Genomic DNA, 16,033 nt, shown 5'->3' with positions numbered 1-16,033 from the left:
AGACAGCAACAAAAATAATTAGAGGTCTAGAAAACATGGCCTATGAGGGAAGTTTGAAAAAACGGGGTTTGTTTAGTCTGGAGAAGAGAAGACTGAGAGGTGACCTAAGTCTTCTAGTACGTAAAAGGTTGTTATAAAAAGGAGGGTGATAAATTGTTTTCCTTAACCACTGAAGAGAGGACAAGAAATAATGGGCTTAAATTGCAGAAAGGGAAATCTTAAGTTAATTATTAGGAAAAGTTTCCTACTGTCAGGGTAGTTAAGCACTGGAACAAATTGCCTAGGGAGATTGTGGAATCTTTTTGACTGAAGGTTTTTAAGAACAGGTTAAACAAACACCTGTCAGGGATTGTCTAGATAATGCAGCAGAACTGGACTAGATGACATCTCAAGGTCCTTGCCAGTCCTACTTTTCTGTGAGTCAAGCTGGGATTTTCAATAGAACCAAAGGGAGTCTGTCACCCAACTCCCTTTAAGGTTCTGTCTCCCTTTGGTTCTATTGAAAATCCCAAGCTCAGATTGTAAGCCCTTTGAGTAAGGAACATTTCACTGTGTGTGTACAGCACCTAACACAACAGGACCCCGATTCCAATTGGGGCTTGGGTCAGGAATACACAATGGTGAGACAATAGGGGAAAAAATATTTGCAGATAAGTCTATGTAATGTCCTATGCAAAACAGCATGTTCAGTTTTATTTCCAATTTTAACTTGTCCTTTACCTCCCTAAGCTTCTTCCCTGTGGTTTCAACTTTATTCTGTGTATGTGCTTTCCTGCCCTAGAGTGTGCACTCTGACAAATAGTTCCGATGGCATTAACTAAACTATGTGGGGAAGAGGGGAAATAAATGGCATTGCATTCCTTAGCTGCCATGACAACACATCCAACCTTACAAATAACTGGGCAATGATTTATCCAACTCAAAAATAAACACTTAGGAATCCTGAAAATTTCACCCTACGGGAGTCAGATATCCAATTCCCATTAAAACTAATAGGAAATCAGCTTGGGCAGCTATGAAAAAAATCTCAGTCTTAGCATCCAGCAGGGAGGGCCAGCTGTAAATACACCCCGATGCTTCTTTCCCCCAAAGGGATGTCTTATGAATTGTGCAGAGAGAGGAAATTTACCCAAGATACAAACAGCATAAACCTTCATTGGAAAATTCGCTGGAGGCTGGATAAAGCACTAGGAGGATGTACTTATCACCAGCACAACCAACTACCCATGCAGCCTTAGGGCATTGTCCAAAGTAACACTTCTCTTGTATAGCAGCAGGGAACCAATCAGGCATATACAGCCCCAAGCTAAAACTTTACTTCATAAGGCCACTACATTTTTATTCAGGTCAGCCACTGGATAGGTGAGGAGAGTTAGGGGTGGGGCAGGGCAGCGCAGGTGGCTTCACTTTGCTCAAACATCAGGTAGAAGCAGGATTTGAGATTTTGGTCTAAATTTAGGAAGATCATGAAGAGGATACCCAGGCAACTCCCCCTTCCTTCTTAGCCCTACCCCCTTCACTTTGCTATCCCCTTTTCTTCCCCAGCAAGTCCCCCCCTTGAGCCCCTGATTTAATCCCAGGCAGAAGCATCTCCCAGTGGCTGGCCTACAGAATGCATTGGGCAGGCCTGCTCATTGATTCTGGTGCAGTAGAGATTATAGAGACTCAGGATTATTCTGCAATGGATAATGAGGGAATGATGTGTCCTTTTCTGCAGCAATTGCAGGGCAGCTGTTCCAGCACTGGTCTGCACTTGTGCTCCATTTCCAAAAGAAAGTCTATATATTTTATTAGAGCATGATTCTTATTAGAAAGGTGCTGAGCATGTTCCTCTGGCCAGTGCCCAACCATGTTATAAACAGACTTTTATAAAACCTGCTTAGGCTCCATCTCCCAGGGTCCGCACGTTGCTAACAAGCATGGGCTCTCTAGAAAGGGAGGACAACACATGCTTGGGCCGGACCCTCAGTCGGTGTATAGGTCAGTGGAGTCTGATCTCAGTGGACCATTGATTTATACCAGGGATCTCAAACTCAAATCACCATGAGGGCCACATGAGGACTAGTACATTGGCCTAAGGGCCCCATCACTGAAACCTTTTCATACAAGTATACAAAAGTATAGTAAAAAATGAAGAGTAATATAGTGTGCTATTAAAAGTCAACCTATTAACTTTTTTTGAACTGTAATGCGAAGAGGGATTTTAATAAAATGTAAACACTCAGTAATGTCTGAAGCTTGGCTGCTGGTGGAGTCGGTGCCTATGGCGGGCCGCGGGAAATAACTCCGTGGGCCGCATGCAGCCCGTGTGTTTGAGACCCCTGATTTATACTAAGCTGTGAACATAGCTCTTTAAAGTACAGCCCTCAATCATTTTACATTCCTAAATGGCAGTGAAAACACAAAGCATTTTGGTGACCACTACACATGTAGAACACTTTCAAAACACTGTGCCGAGGGTCAGGGAAGTACTTTGGATACATTAGGAAATAATTTTTGTATTGCCATATCCTCAAGTTTAATTTGCACTCTCTAAAACTTCTCCACAACCATGCATAACCACACATCTCTAATTCCCAGTTTCAACCAGTATTGGAAGCAGACGTGCCACCTGCAGCCAGGGATTGCAGTCATGTTATATTTCTGTCTTGGCTGCTCCCAGAACCTATAGGAAATTGTGATCTAGTGACATTAAGACCCCTTATTTTCTTTGTAACTCCTCAGTTATATAAACAGTATGCAGTGAAATCAATGATTCAACAGACTTTTGATCAGCCACCTCCTTTGCTGGGACATGCTGTTAATGTGCTCCACCCAAAATCCTCAATTTAAGAATCTCACCAAATTTTAAGGAACTGTTAACTTTTTAGGCCAACCAGGGTCTATTTCTAAATAGTGAGTCCACATTCCATGATCTTTTATGCCATAGATTAAGGGCTAAATAATGGCTGCAGGGGCTGTGTGTGGCTCTCACTAGTTTCTTTAGTTGCCTCAAAGTGAATAATGAATAAGCAAGAAAAGGGGGAAGAAAAGCAGAATCAGAGTCATCCAGTAAAATTGCTTTTATTTCTGTAATTTCATAAGTATAAAACAAATTGGCTCAATATTGTGCGAACAGGGTGGATCATACATATGTGACTACAATGACCCTTCTTAAGTCTTCACGATACACCTGGCTATTTACATCAGACAAAGTACACCATTTAGGAATCAGTAATTTAGTGGAAAAATATCTCTCATAATAAAATAGGAAACCTTGTTTCAATTCTACCCCCAAACAACTCTTTTTAAAAAGATGTAACAATTTATCTTTCACTACTAAGTGCAAACTCAACAAGGTTTCTAGATTTGGCTGCTCAGGCATTGTAGCAAAAGTGCTACATTCAGAGAGTCAAACCATGACACTAATGACACCTGTAAACAAGTCAGTGTTTTCTCTCTTCATGGTCTTGAGTACACTGACAAAACACAGCACAGACTCCACATAGCATGGGCATGAGTCTGCTATACAGATATCCCTAAGGTAGGGTACACCTACCTATTTAGGCTCTTGTATATACAGAGCACAGAGATCTATTCTAGACTCATTTCGTTTTCTATTCTTACATTACCAAAAGCTGAATGGCACCAAAAGGAGAGGATGCAAGGGACACTTGTATCTCCCCCATATTTGTCTTTTCACTAATTTTGTTCCTGCATACCCTAAACCTAGGATCATCCCAATCTATGCCCAACAGAAACCATTGTTACCAACCTCATGGGGTCTAGAGGTCTTTATTTGGCCGCATAAAACCACCTCCACTGCTCTTCTCTTGCTAAGCTGAATGAACAGGCTGACATGCAGTTCAGGGTAGCACTGGAGGGTTGGTAGGATAATCAAAAACTGGTGGGAGAAAGTGGCAGTGAAAATCTGAGTATTAAAAATACCTTGGAAATCAGTGGGTCGGGGATTGCTGAGATAGTAGATTGATGGTAGGAGGGGATAAGAGAAGACAAAACCTTTGAAAACATCTAGATTGTTATAAAAATACACATCACAGCATAGAGAAAACACAGGTTGCATGTATGCAACTCTTTAGAGAAACATTATGGGGGTGTGAAGTGTTTTTCATCCATGGCCAGGAACATGCTCAACCTAGAAAATGCCCTAATGAAAAAGAAAATGAAGCAGGGGTTGGAGAAAAAAAAAGGGAGGAGACTCCTAAGGATGATGGATAAATTGCCAAATGACTGCTGGAGGGTCCATAAAGATATTAAATCCCACTGCAGACCCTTTGTATGCATGGTAAGGCCTTTCAATCAATGCTCCATGCTTGGCTTCTTTTCTTTAATCAGGACCATGGTCAGCGCCCAAAGCAAACCACTTGGAGAATACACCTTAAAAGGTTTTCTCCATTGGATATTTGTTTGGCGTGTCTTACCTGGTCTGTGCCTACAGTGGTTCAGAATGTGAAGTATTAATCGTGAGATGGGATGATCCTGTGATTTTCTGCAGCAACACTAAGCTCTTCCACCCATTAATTTTTCAGTCAGGAATCTCATTCTTCTATTTAAGACAGTGGCTATTCCAAGATACGAAAAACAAATCTAGGACTTAATCTTCAAACATGTGTCTGTTAAAGTTTAATGGGACTGACTCATCAGTCTGACCCAAAGCTGATTGAAGTCAATGAAACAACACCCACTGACTACAATGGTTGTTAGATCAAGCTCCGTATGCATAAAGCTACACCCAAGTGTTGGCAGGACCAGGGCTTTAAATTCTAAGCAGCATAGTAAATGTGAAGTGTATAACAGGAACTGAAACTTGCCATCTCAGGATCCTTCTGTTGATCTGGCTTTTCATACCCCACCCATCTACTGTACTGTGCACCTAGATAGGGATGGAGCTTCCCAAAAGCTCCATTTACAAACCCCTTTTTTCCCAGCCCCACATTTGTTATTTGAATTAAGGGTCCCTTTAAAGTTACCCACCAAGTCTTCCCATAAAGGCCAAACCTCCAATTTCTCACTATTCCGACACCTTATGGTACCACCCTGGTCTTGGATTGGCCAAGTGTTAGAAACATGTAAATAGGACAGTGTCATCATGACAGTGCCAGATTCTTGTGAAAGGCACCATGCCAATCAATGTATGGAATCAGAATCAAGAACTTTGGCTGTATTTTGGCCAACAGAGGAATTAAGGAAGAAAACAAATTTCAGATGTGATACTAGTAATCCCCCCCCCAATGCAGCAACAGCAGTCTTTTCACATACATAATGCACCCTTCCCAGATGATGGATGTTCCATGGGAGAGTTCTTGTTAGGAGAGAGTTTATCCAGTCATCGGCCACAAGGATATTCAAGTCCTCAAACAGCATAATGTGGACTTCATAGCCATTGCCCAATGCTCACACTTGGCACTCTCCTAAGGGAGGAGAGCCTCTACTTTGCCTCCTACCTTTATTTTACAGGTGTGATCCAACATGGTGAATGGCCCCTGAGAAATTAATTTAAAGTGCTCGTGGACAACCACAAAGGCTACTTTTCTGGTGCTCAGGCTGTGATGCATGATGAATGATTTGCTCCTTGTGTTTAGGAGGATCTATTGTAATGGCCCAGGCTGGCTGGAAGTATTGTTGGAAAGAGACTAAACTATTATAAAGAATCTGAATACACCAGAAGGCAATGATTGTGATTCCTAGATCCTGGTTTCCAACAGAAGTGAGCCTAGACAGCTTTTCCCCATAGGCCTCCTTTTGCAACAAGCAATCAGGAAGAGAGAGGGAAAAAAAGCCATTCCAGTGCACATCTCCATTCTATTGCACACAATCAAATGTTTCAGTAAGATGCAATTCAGACCTGATCCTAACCATATTGAAATCAGTGGGATTAGGTCTTTAACCACCTTCAAGTTCGCAGAAAAACACTACAGCATGTTAAAGCAGCCAGCACACTGCTGGTGACACACAAATAATAAACAACTTCTATGCGATTTATCCTGACCCTTCACCAAAACACAAAGGAAAAATAAATTTGATCTAAGGATATTTTTCTACTTCATTAAAATATTTGAACTATAATCCCCCACAACCCCAAAATGTCTATCGGGAAACCAGTCTTAAAGCAGCCAATCAAGTGACAAGCAACAAAAGAAAAAATGAGACGTGGTTCTTCAATGAGGGATCATACTAGAAAATGGGGATACTTTAAAATAGGTCACCCTTAGTAGAGTGAATACATGTGGGAGGTGTCCCTAGTGCAGGTTCCACTGATTTGGCTTACAGTGAAAAGGGCAAACAGAATTTTAAGACCAAATCTGCTGCTACTGGGAAGAGTAAGCCTCTGGTATGGAACATGGCTGAGAGTTGTTGCACTCTATTTGCTGAATTTCATATCCTGTAATGTCACAATTTCAATCCATCATCAGGCACAGTGAACCACCATAGTGCGTTTTAGTTGTGCTGAGCATAAATTAAAACCAATCCAATAGAAAGTCATATTGCCCCTGCCTCTTCCTCACAATATTCAATCACAATGACTTAACATAATTGTCTCCACCTTCCTGGCTTCAGATGAGACAAAGCAAAATGACCAAAAGGAATTTAATAGAAGACTTAAAGGTTACTGACGTCATATCTTTGCCTGTCCCAAGCTTGCCCAAGACACAGGTTTTGTAAATATTTTAATCTCTCTTTGTTACAGAGTTTAAAATAGTATCAAAAGCTTTAGAAAACACACACATTTGGGTACCAAAAAAAAAAGTCAGATCTTCAGCTGGTGTAAATCAATGTAATTCCAGTAGAGCAACATAGATTCACAGGAGCTGCAGATCTGGCCAAGACTCCCTATAATCCAATATGGATCTCTGATGGATATGAACATGTACCAACAGGGACAACTTACAGACCAGACAGCTCTGGTTGCACTACACTCTATGGACACCCACCCACCCTCCCCCAAATAGTGTGGGCAGGATGTTGAGGATCAATTTCAACCCTGGAATAAGCAGAAACAGTTCTCCTGAAGTCAATGGAATTGCTCAGGTTACATGAGGGCTGAATTTGGCCCTTAAATCTTTGATTAAATTCCTACCGGTTATTTCCCAGGCTGTTCAGAAAGCCATGGAGCAATGGAGATCTTTGTAATAAAACAAGGTGGAATTCACCTCTGTACAGAAAGATGCATGGCCCACACACCACTTAAGTCTCGCTTAAACCCTCTTTAGAGAGCTTACGAGGTGTATGGGTCATCTGCTGACCCTCTGCTCAAGGGTAAGTTCCACCCACACTGAAAATTCTCTCTAAAAGGCAATCAGTCAGCCTGTGTAATCAGCTCAATTAAATCAGCTCTATAAAGTGACATATACAAAACACGTTGGGAAAAGGAAAATTCTAAAAGAACGCAAATAATGATTTTTCGGTGAACGATTTTCCTGTAATCACATAGTATCTATAAAGAGGTTTTTTTTTTACAAGCTCCATATTAAAATTCCTTGAATACATTCTATATTAAATACAGTAACAACATTTCATGCAAGGTTTTCTGTACAATTAAATCAGCTCAGTAGTATAACAAGTCTGTACATTCCCATTGGTCTGGGGGTGCGACCCATCTTTTTCAATGCTGGTGATGGAGAGAAAGGAAAGGATGGTGTTTGGCACATACTGTACCTACGGTTGCCAGCTTGTCAAAGTTCAGGCAGCTGGCCTGCACGGAAGAAAGACAAAAAGCACTGGGGGTTTTAAGAGACTTAAAAAATAACATAGAAACTGATCCAGATAGGAATGGAGCAAAATAATAGCAAAGCAGGCAAAGCAAAGCAACTTCACACACCCAGGTGAAGTTTAGAAGGAATGAAAAGTGTAGGCATCTTTTTCCTTTCATCATGAACTTTGGATCCTACCACATCTACTGCCCATTCCTGGTCAAATGTTCTATGTGAGTTTCAAAAATAACTTTAGATAGGTTGTAGAATAAAAGTCTTAAAGGCAGTTGTGCATTAGTTAATGTCAATTTCTGAGAGACAACCTTTGCTCTCATGTGATCACCTCTCCTTTTTTCAACATCATATTGGGAGCACAGATTGTCTCCCAAAACTGACATTAACTAATGGACAACTGCCTTTTAAGTCTTTTATTCTACCTTCAATGTAATCATATTTTAAAAACTAGGTAATCTAGATTTACCTAGTCAGAAAATTTGACCAGGAATGAGCATTAGATGTGGTGGGATCCAGAGTTCTCCATTTCCGTATTTTGTTTTAAGCTGTTCAGGTGGAGATGCTTAGCAGAAGAAGGGAGCTAACAAAGTGTTATACAAAAGAGAAAGGACAAGAGGACTGGGTCATGCTTTGGTGTCAGATGAGCCTGAGAAGGTACAAGATTTTCACAAGAGGAAAAGAGAACAGAGAATAATATGATAAATAGAGGAAGTTTCAACTTCCACCACAAAAATTTTTGCAAGTAAATACATGTCCACAAGATCTACAACACTGGTAATTATACCAGGATACAGGTACACTGAAACCACCAAAGCGAGACATCTAGGCAATGTGGCTACCAGAGCACTAACATTGCCACCTAGGTATTATACTTTAGTGGATATCACTCTACTAAATTGGAAGTCAATTGGAATAAACCTGTTGCATCCCATGCACCTTTCTTTGCTTACCTCCCCAGCCCATACACACAGATAAGCTTTTCCTTGGTACTGAGATGCCGTCTGTTGTGCCACATCGCAGCTTTGGAATGCACCTCTGTCATCACTGCTCATGCACAGATACTGTGCACCACTGTGAAAGCATGACCTCCCACCTACCACATTTTTACAAAACAAAAGATGCCTTACTGAGCTCACAAATTGGGGCTGTTTTTTTTTAAAAGGGTCTCAAACTTTTCAGGAGTGGACCCCTAAGGAGCTGTGTTACAATGACTCAATTACATATAGTTCCATCCCCAAACTATAATTTAGCTGTCCAGTAATTGCACCATTACGTACAGGGAAAAAAAGCTACGAAACATAAACAAAATCAGTATTTTTCTTCTTGACGATTCACCCGCATTAGTCTGATAGTCGGACACATGCATGTCCTGTTGGCTCCTAGTGATGGTCAAACATGCAAGACTTCAGTCCGAGTTACAGCTTAGGGTTTCTTTATTTAGAAAGTGAGTTTCCTTTATGTCATTCATTTCTTCCCCTCTTCTCCTGCAAAAGAAAGGAAATTGGTTATGGTTAAAAAGCAAGCCAAGCACCAATTCTGTTATCGAGACAGACATTTCACTGAGTCATACAGCTGGGTAGAACCCTGTATAACCTGATGGTTTATGAAAAGGCCAGTCTAGGGTGTGTCTATGCACACCTATCCAATCCAGCAAGTATGGAGTAGTAGAATCTGCTGCTTTTGCTCTTAATGCTTGGCTTCTCTTTTGAAATGGCTACCTCACAGTACATCAGGCGGGGACACGTGAACCCCAGTACAACCAACATGGAACAGTACTACTACATGGGAATTCTACAGTGCTTTTCAACTGGGGATTCCCAAGCACTTGATAAAAAATTAAATAATTTAGCCTTATAACATCACTGCGAGGTAGGTACTAACTTCATTTTACCAACTGGGAAATTGAGGCACAGAGCTTAAGTGACTTGCCCAAGGTCTCCCAGTAAGTCATGGCCAAGCAGGAAATAGAACACAGGCCTCCTAACCCCCAGTTGTGTGCTTGAGCCACAAGACCAGCCTTTTCCTCCAATTTCTTCACCCTGTCAATGGCAGAGCTAGATGCTTGCTGGGATGCATTAGGTGATTTATGGCTTAAAGGAAAGCTAGAGTATTTAGATACAGTGCCTTAGAGAGCTCCAATTATTTTTAAATGGGAATGGGTGTCCAAATTCCCTAGGCAGCTTTGAAAAAAATCTCATCTTAAATATATAGGTCCAGATTCTGCCACATTTTGATAGTGCAGTCGAGCAGTCGTAGTGACTTCCAGAAGCAAGGTACTATAAAACACAAGAGAGGGTGGCAGAATCTAGCCTATAGGCAATAAGAATTTGCACTGAAAAAAGTTAATTACAAATACTTGATGATATTTCAGTTTCTTTATTCACTGAGTGTGTCTGCTGCATCTCTCTCAGGTGGCTGTTTGAATGCTCCTGAGTCACAAGGACCCCATTTGATGACACAAAGTAGTATGGAATGATAGAGATCCAGCTTCACCCTTGGAAAATCAAGTTACTGTAAGGTAAGTTCCATTTTGAAGAGAGAGAACTTTTATTTTGCAAAATGTTTATTTTCAGTGCTTACTGATGGGAAAGTCATTTCTTTCAGGCCCACTTTAGACTGAATTGTTAAGATGGAAGTTTCTCATTAGACTAATTAGTCATATTTTATTTAAGACATTTTTAACTTGTTCACTTTTTTTTGCATTAGCTGGATTTTCGAGAACCTATGGGAGGAAGGTGCCCAAATCCCACTGGGATACAACTGGAATTGGGCACTTAACTCCTTTGCACTCCTTTGAAATTTCCAGCCATAATGTCTAGAATACCTAAATTACACTGTCATTTGCCATCATTTCTAGTTCCCCTGGAAATTAAGTATGAGTACACCCACTTCCTCAGTTTACACCGTACAGCACATTTTCACCAGTGTGCAAAGGGAAGTTTTATCCACTGCACAGCCATACACATCAGACTTTCAGGCCAAATGAGCAATGCCTCCTAGAGTGATATGGAAAGTGCACAGTCAGCAGTCTGTGTATTTATATTGCATTCATAACTATCATCTGAGCACCCAAGTGATGCTTAGCAGTACAGTTGGGTAAAAAAAAACCCTGAGTTTCAATGGTCTTTGTAAAGTTCAGAGCTGACATGTCAGAGTTTGGTAACAAGAGTCAAGAAATACATTGAAGTTTAAAAAAAAAATGATAGTGTAACATTTTCAAAAGCACCTTCTTTACTTAGGAGTCCAAGTCCTAGGATGTAGGTGCCTAAACTCTTTAGATGCTTTTGAAAAGTTCATCCACAAGCTTTTAATAGAATCAACTTAGATGTGAAGGGTTGTCGTACCCTGCACTAAGCCTGGCATTTTCAAAGGAGCCCAAAAGAGTCATGTGCCAAACTCCACTGAATTTTAATGGGACTTGGGCATCTAACTGCATTATGCTGCTTTGAAAATCCCAGCCTAACATCTCTGAACATCAGGGAAGGACTTTCAGCTACAGTCAAAGAGCTACAGCAGAAACAGCCAGTTGAGAGACAAGGCCACTTCACCAGTTCCAATTTCATTCCTGCCTCACAATGCAGAAGCCTTTGATGTAGTCATTGCTTTGAACGCTTGTAAATTTTGGCCGAAGGATGCGTACTGGGCTCACACAAGATCATGGACACCTGCCTTTTCGGTGTGTTTTATTACCACTCTCCTAGCAACAGAAGACACTGCAGGAATTCAGATGTTTGGACACAGCACCCTCTCCCCCGCAAACCATATGGCAGCAAACAAAAAGCAATATAATCTGTGCCTCTGGAAATAAATGCCAAATAAGTACTCTGGGACCCTTGCTGGCAACGTTAGCTGAGACCGAGATGGAAAAGGGGTGTGGAAACTGAAATAACCTCTTGTGCCTTGAGCTGCTCTCTGTGGAACAGCTGAGGCACATTGTTGTGGAAGTTTGTGCTGCCCCTGTTCTGTGGATAAATACAGGACTTCAGTTTCTAAGGCTCTCAGTCTACTGTAGCCCCTTTCACGAGCACAGACTCCCTGAAATGGAACCACCCTAGACCTGTGTATCTGATCATATGAAGGAGGGGTAGTCAGTAGGCAGACTGCGGGCCAAATCTGGACCACCAGATGCTACTGAACGGACCACAATACCTTTTTATTTACTTACTATTATCGTTGTTATTATTTTCCTCTGGAGTCTGGACCTTGACTATACCTTGACCAAGAAATTCAGACTTGATAAAAATATAATTGACTACCCCTGAAAAGTTCTTTTCTTCCTGCATTCCCCAAAGCACGTCAAGAGAGCCTTCAAAAATGCCAGTAGGGCATTAAGGTCTTATCTGGGGAAGTTGACATACTCCAAAGGTAGCAGCAATACTCTCCTTGGCAACACCTCTCAGCTCAGACAACCTCACTTATATCTGGAAACAAGATACCTTTTCCTTTCCACATGACAGTTTGGCTAAGGTAACAAAAGAGAGAAATTAACGCACAAGGACACTCGATAGACTTGGAAACATAGCACCATCTTTCCTGCTGTTGTCAGACTCCATTAGACACAATAACTGTTTAGTCCACATTGTTAATGCATTGCTATGGAGATTCACATGTGCTTTTGAATCCCTTTTATGGTCCGTTATTGTCTCAATGTGAAGGTATTTTTGTGAGATATGGGGGGAGGGGAATTGTTCCTAAACATTGTGACTTATTTACGATCAGTAGAATTTATATCCACGCTGTTTAGCAAAACCTTTTCTTTATGTTGGGTTTAAGAACCTGTAGTCCCAATTCTGATCTCACACAGATGTAATTTCATTGACACAGTTATTCCTGATTTACAGCAGCGTAAGCAAGTTCTGAATCAGGCCCTACATATGTCCATTATCTCCACACCCATTTGTCATAGCACTAGATCAGTCAGAAGGTTGTAAAGCGTGGAGGTGAAGTAGAATTGGCCTCATGTGCAGATAATGGACCAAATTATTCTCGGGGGCTGAGCTGCTAACAAATACACAATCTTTAGTTCAAATCAACGGTTGCAACACAGACTGGAGGATAGCAAGAGCATCTACACAAAGCTGTTCTTGGGAATTGCACACCGGTTAGGGCTTACACTTCACTCCAAAATGAAATTGGTTAAAACTATAATTAAAGATAATTATTAAAAAAAAAACTAAATACAGGTGATATAAGGACAAACCAGCCCAGTTCTTGTAAACGGAAATCATGCCTCTCCAATCTGCTAGAACTATTTGAGTGTGTCAACAGATTAGGGGATAAAGGAGAGATGATTGACAATGTATTTGGCGTTTCCAAAAGCCTTGTCGTCGTGGGGAATAAAATTCAGACATAGGTTCTAAATTGACCCAAAAGACAGAACAAGAAGGTGAGGAACTGGTCAATGTTCAACAAGGCAAAAGATCATCACTGTGGTGGCCCAAAGTTCCATTCTAGGAGTAGTGTCAAATATACCAGTTAATGATCTGGAAGAGGCATTGAACACAACAAGGTGACAACATTTCAGATAAGAAAAGATTATTTAAAGATAATTAAGAGAAAGATGTGTGAAACAAGACTGAGTTTGTTAAGTTTATGGAGGGAATGGTATGACGACATCCTACGATGGCACATAGCCAATCTGCGACTGCTAGCAACAGATATCTCCTATGCACAGTGATGGGACACTAGATGGGGAGGGCTCTGAGTTACTGTAGAGATTTCTTTCCCAAGTGTCTGGCTGGGGGGTTATGCCCACATGCTCAAGGTCTAACTGATCGCCATATTTGGGGTCAGGATGGAATTTTCCCCCGGCTCAGAATGGCAGAGACCCTGAGGGTTTTTCGCCTTCCTCTGCAGGGACCATGGATCATTTGCAGGTTTAAACTACTGTAAATGGTGGATTCTCTGTAACTTGAACTCTTTAAATCATGATTTGAGGACTTCAGTAACTCAGCCTGAGGTTAGGGATCTATTTCAGGAGTGGGTGGGTGAGGTTCTGTGCCCTGCAATATGCAGGTCAAACTAGATCAGTGGCTCTCAACCTTTTGAAACTAGTGTACCCCTTTCAGGAGTCTGATTTGTCTTGCGTACCCCCAAGTTTCACCTCGCTTAAAAACTATTTGCTTCCAAAATCAGACACAAAAATATAAACGTGTCACAGCATATTTGTGACACATGGGTGGAAAGGGTTAAACATCCTGCAAAATAAATAACCCTCAAAAGACATGTAGGGAGATAATGTTTGTGTTTTTGTATTTTTACATATGTGTGAATAGGGTCAACGATGTAATCAACAGTCCCTGTCTATGCTGTATTCTGATAATTCAGAGGTCAGAAAAACATCCCATCATTTAAATGAATTGTAAACACAGGATATCTCAGTATTCATCTCTCTTTGAAATGTACGGTGAATGGTGGAGGAACAAGCAAATGGCCTTTTGTTATTCGTATAGCTAAGTACTGGTGATGAACCTCCTTCAAAGTCATCCTAATTACCTTTTGTTCCCTGAGGAACATTTGTCAAAAGACATGAAATCGTTGTATAAAAAATCCTTGGGTCCTGATTCTGTCATCTCAGATCTGCTTAGACTTAATCAGGTGAAGTTTGAGTCACAAGACTGAGGTCGCAGTTATGCTGGTATGCCCTGAATATGACATTTGGACATTGGACTGTAACCTATGAACTATTTCTAAAAGAACTCTTTGCAACTACAAAGCTCTCCATCTCTGCTATGAATCTGAATCTCAATGAATTGATCTCATGTCTGTATGTATATTGATCTTTTAACCGTACTCTCTCTCTCTCTTGTTTTTTAATAAATTTTTGTTTAGTTAATAAGAATTGGCTGTAGCATGTATTTGGGTAAGATCTGAAACATTAATTAACCTGGGAGGTGATGTGTCCGATCCTTTGGGATTGGTAGAACCTTTTCTTTTATATGATGAAATAAGATTTACAGAAATTTTCATCATATTTGACGTTGGTGCCTGGATGGAGGCCTGAGGCTGGATCACTTTAAGGGAACTCTGTTGTTTGGAGTTCTGAATAACCAGTAAATTAATAAAGAAGCTGTTTTATGCTGGCTTGGTAAATCTAAGTATTGGAATATTCACCAACTTTATGGGGATTGTCTGCCCCATTCTTTGTAGTTCACTCCAATTGAGTGACCATAGCTGGCTCCCCATTTGGACCCCGGTCACAACACTATTACTGAAAAATTGCTTACTTTCTCATTTTACCATATCATTATAAAAATCAATTGGAATATAAATATTATATTTGCATTTCAGTAGTATATAGAGCAATATAAACAAGTAATTGTCTGTATGCAATTTTAGTTTGTACTGATTTCACTAGTGCTTTTTATGTAGCCAATTATAAAACTAGGCAAGTATCTAGATGAGTTGATGTACCCCCTGGAAGAGCTCTCTGTGTCCCCAGGGGTATGCGTACCCCTGGTTGAGAACCACTGGACTAGATGATCATAATGGTTCCATCTGGCCTTAAAGTATATGAGTCTAAACTATGCAAGGAAATAGAGTTGGGTGAAAGGGCAGCATGATAGCAGATGGAATTTAGAGATGACAAATGAAAGGTAAAGAGCATTGGAAGGATTAATTTCAACTACTCATCCAAACTTTAAATTAACTGAAATGACTCAGGAAAAATATCTGGGCATTATTTTGGGCAGCTCTGTGCAATATAAACTCAACAATGCACTCTTGCTGGTCATACCAGGCTAAGTTCTAGTCACGCTACCTCCAAAAAAAAGAACAGAAATATAGAAGGGGTCCAGAGATGGGTGATGAAAATTATTCTGGGTATGAAAAAACTGCCACATGAAGAGAGACTGAAAAGATCAGGACTGCTTAGTTTAGAGGGGAGATGAGTAAGAGGAGACATGATAGAGATTATAAAATAATGAGGGTTAGAGAGACAACACAGTAAATTGGAGTGTCCAAGCCTTCTCCCAGTACGAGAATGAGGAGACATTCAAATAGAAAGGCAACAAATGTAAAACACATAAAAGGAAGCACTTTTTTCACACACAGCATATATCAGTGGAACTCATTGCCACAAGATACAATTAGTCCACGAGTTTAGCACGATTCAAAACAAGGACTGGATATTTATGTGGATAATGGGAGGAGCCTCACTTACATATGAATGAGATTTTCAAAAGTTCTTATTTTTCACTCTAAAGTTCCATTGATCTTTCCTGGGAACTGGGGGCCCAACTCTTTCAAGTGTTTTTGAAAATCCCACCTTATAAGAGATGAAAAACCCTTATGCTTGAAACCATACATCAACCACAATCTCACAGAGG

At 40.7% G+C, this 16,033-nt stretch overlaps 1 protein-coding gene and 1 long non-coding RNA gene across 5 annotated transcripts in view; one reads left to right on the top strand and one right to left on the bottom strand.

Moving 5' to 3' along the window:
- The window catches only part of LOC311532395, a 76,654-nt gene extending 61,727 nt beyond the window's left edge, over nucleotides 1-14,927 (top strand). Inside the window, exons 3-4 of one of the 2 annotated variants that reach the window (XR_014714376.1) lie at nucleotides 10,118-10,224; nucleotides 10,413-14,927. This is a non-coding gene — a long non-coding RNA (uncharacterized lncRNA). Of the gene's footprint in view, nucleotides 1-10,117 lie in introns of both variants that reach the window. The other variant, XR_014714377.1, reaches the window with a different exon arrangement.
- The window catches only part of ATP2A3 (ATPase sarcoplasmic/endoplasmic reticulum Ca2+ transporting 3), a 136,331-nt gene continuing 123,345 nt past the window's right edge, over nucleotides 3,048-16,033 (bottom strand). For all 3 annotated transcript variants that reach the window (XM_084650817.1, XM_084650818.1, XM_084650819.1), the window contains one exon: nucleotides 3,048-9,190. In XM_084650817.1, coding sequence (XP_084506943.1) covers nucleotides 9,112-9,190 — 79 coding nt within the window. In that variant the 3' untranslated portion in view covers nucleotides 3,048-9,111. The remainder of the gene's footprint in view (nucleotides 9,191-16,033) is intronic.

Source organism: Lepidochelys olivacea (assembly GCF_965140295.1).
Source record: "Lepidochelys olivacea isolate rLepOli2 genome assembly, chromosome: 17".
In the NCBI taxonomy this organism is placed as follows: domain Eukaryota; kingdom Metazoa; phylum Chordata; order Testudines; family Cheloniidae; genus Lepidochelys; species Lepidochelys olivacea.
This window is presented reverse-complemented; position numbering and strand designations above follow the sequence as displayed.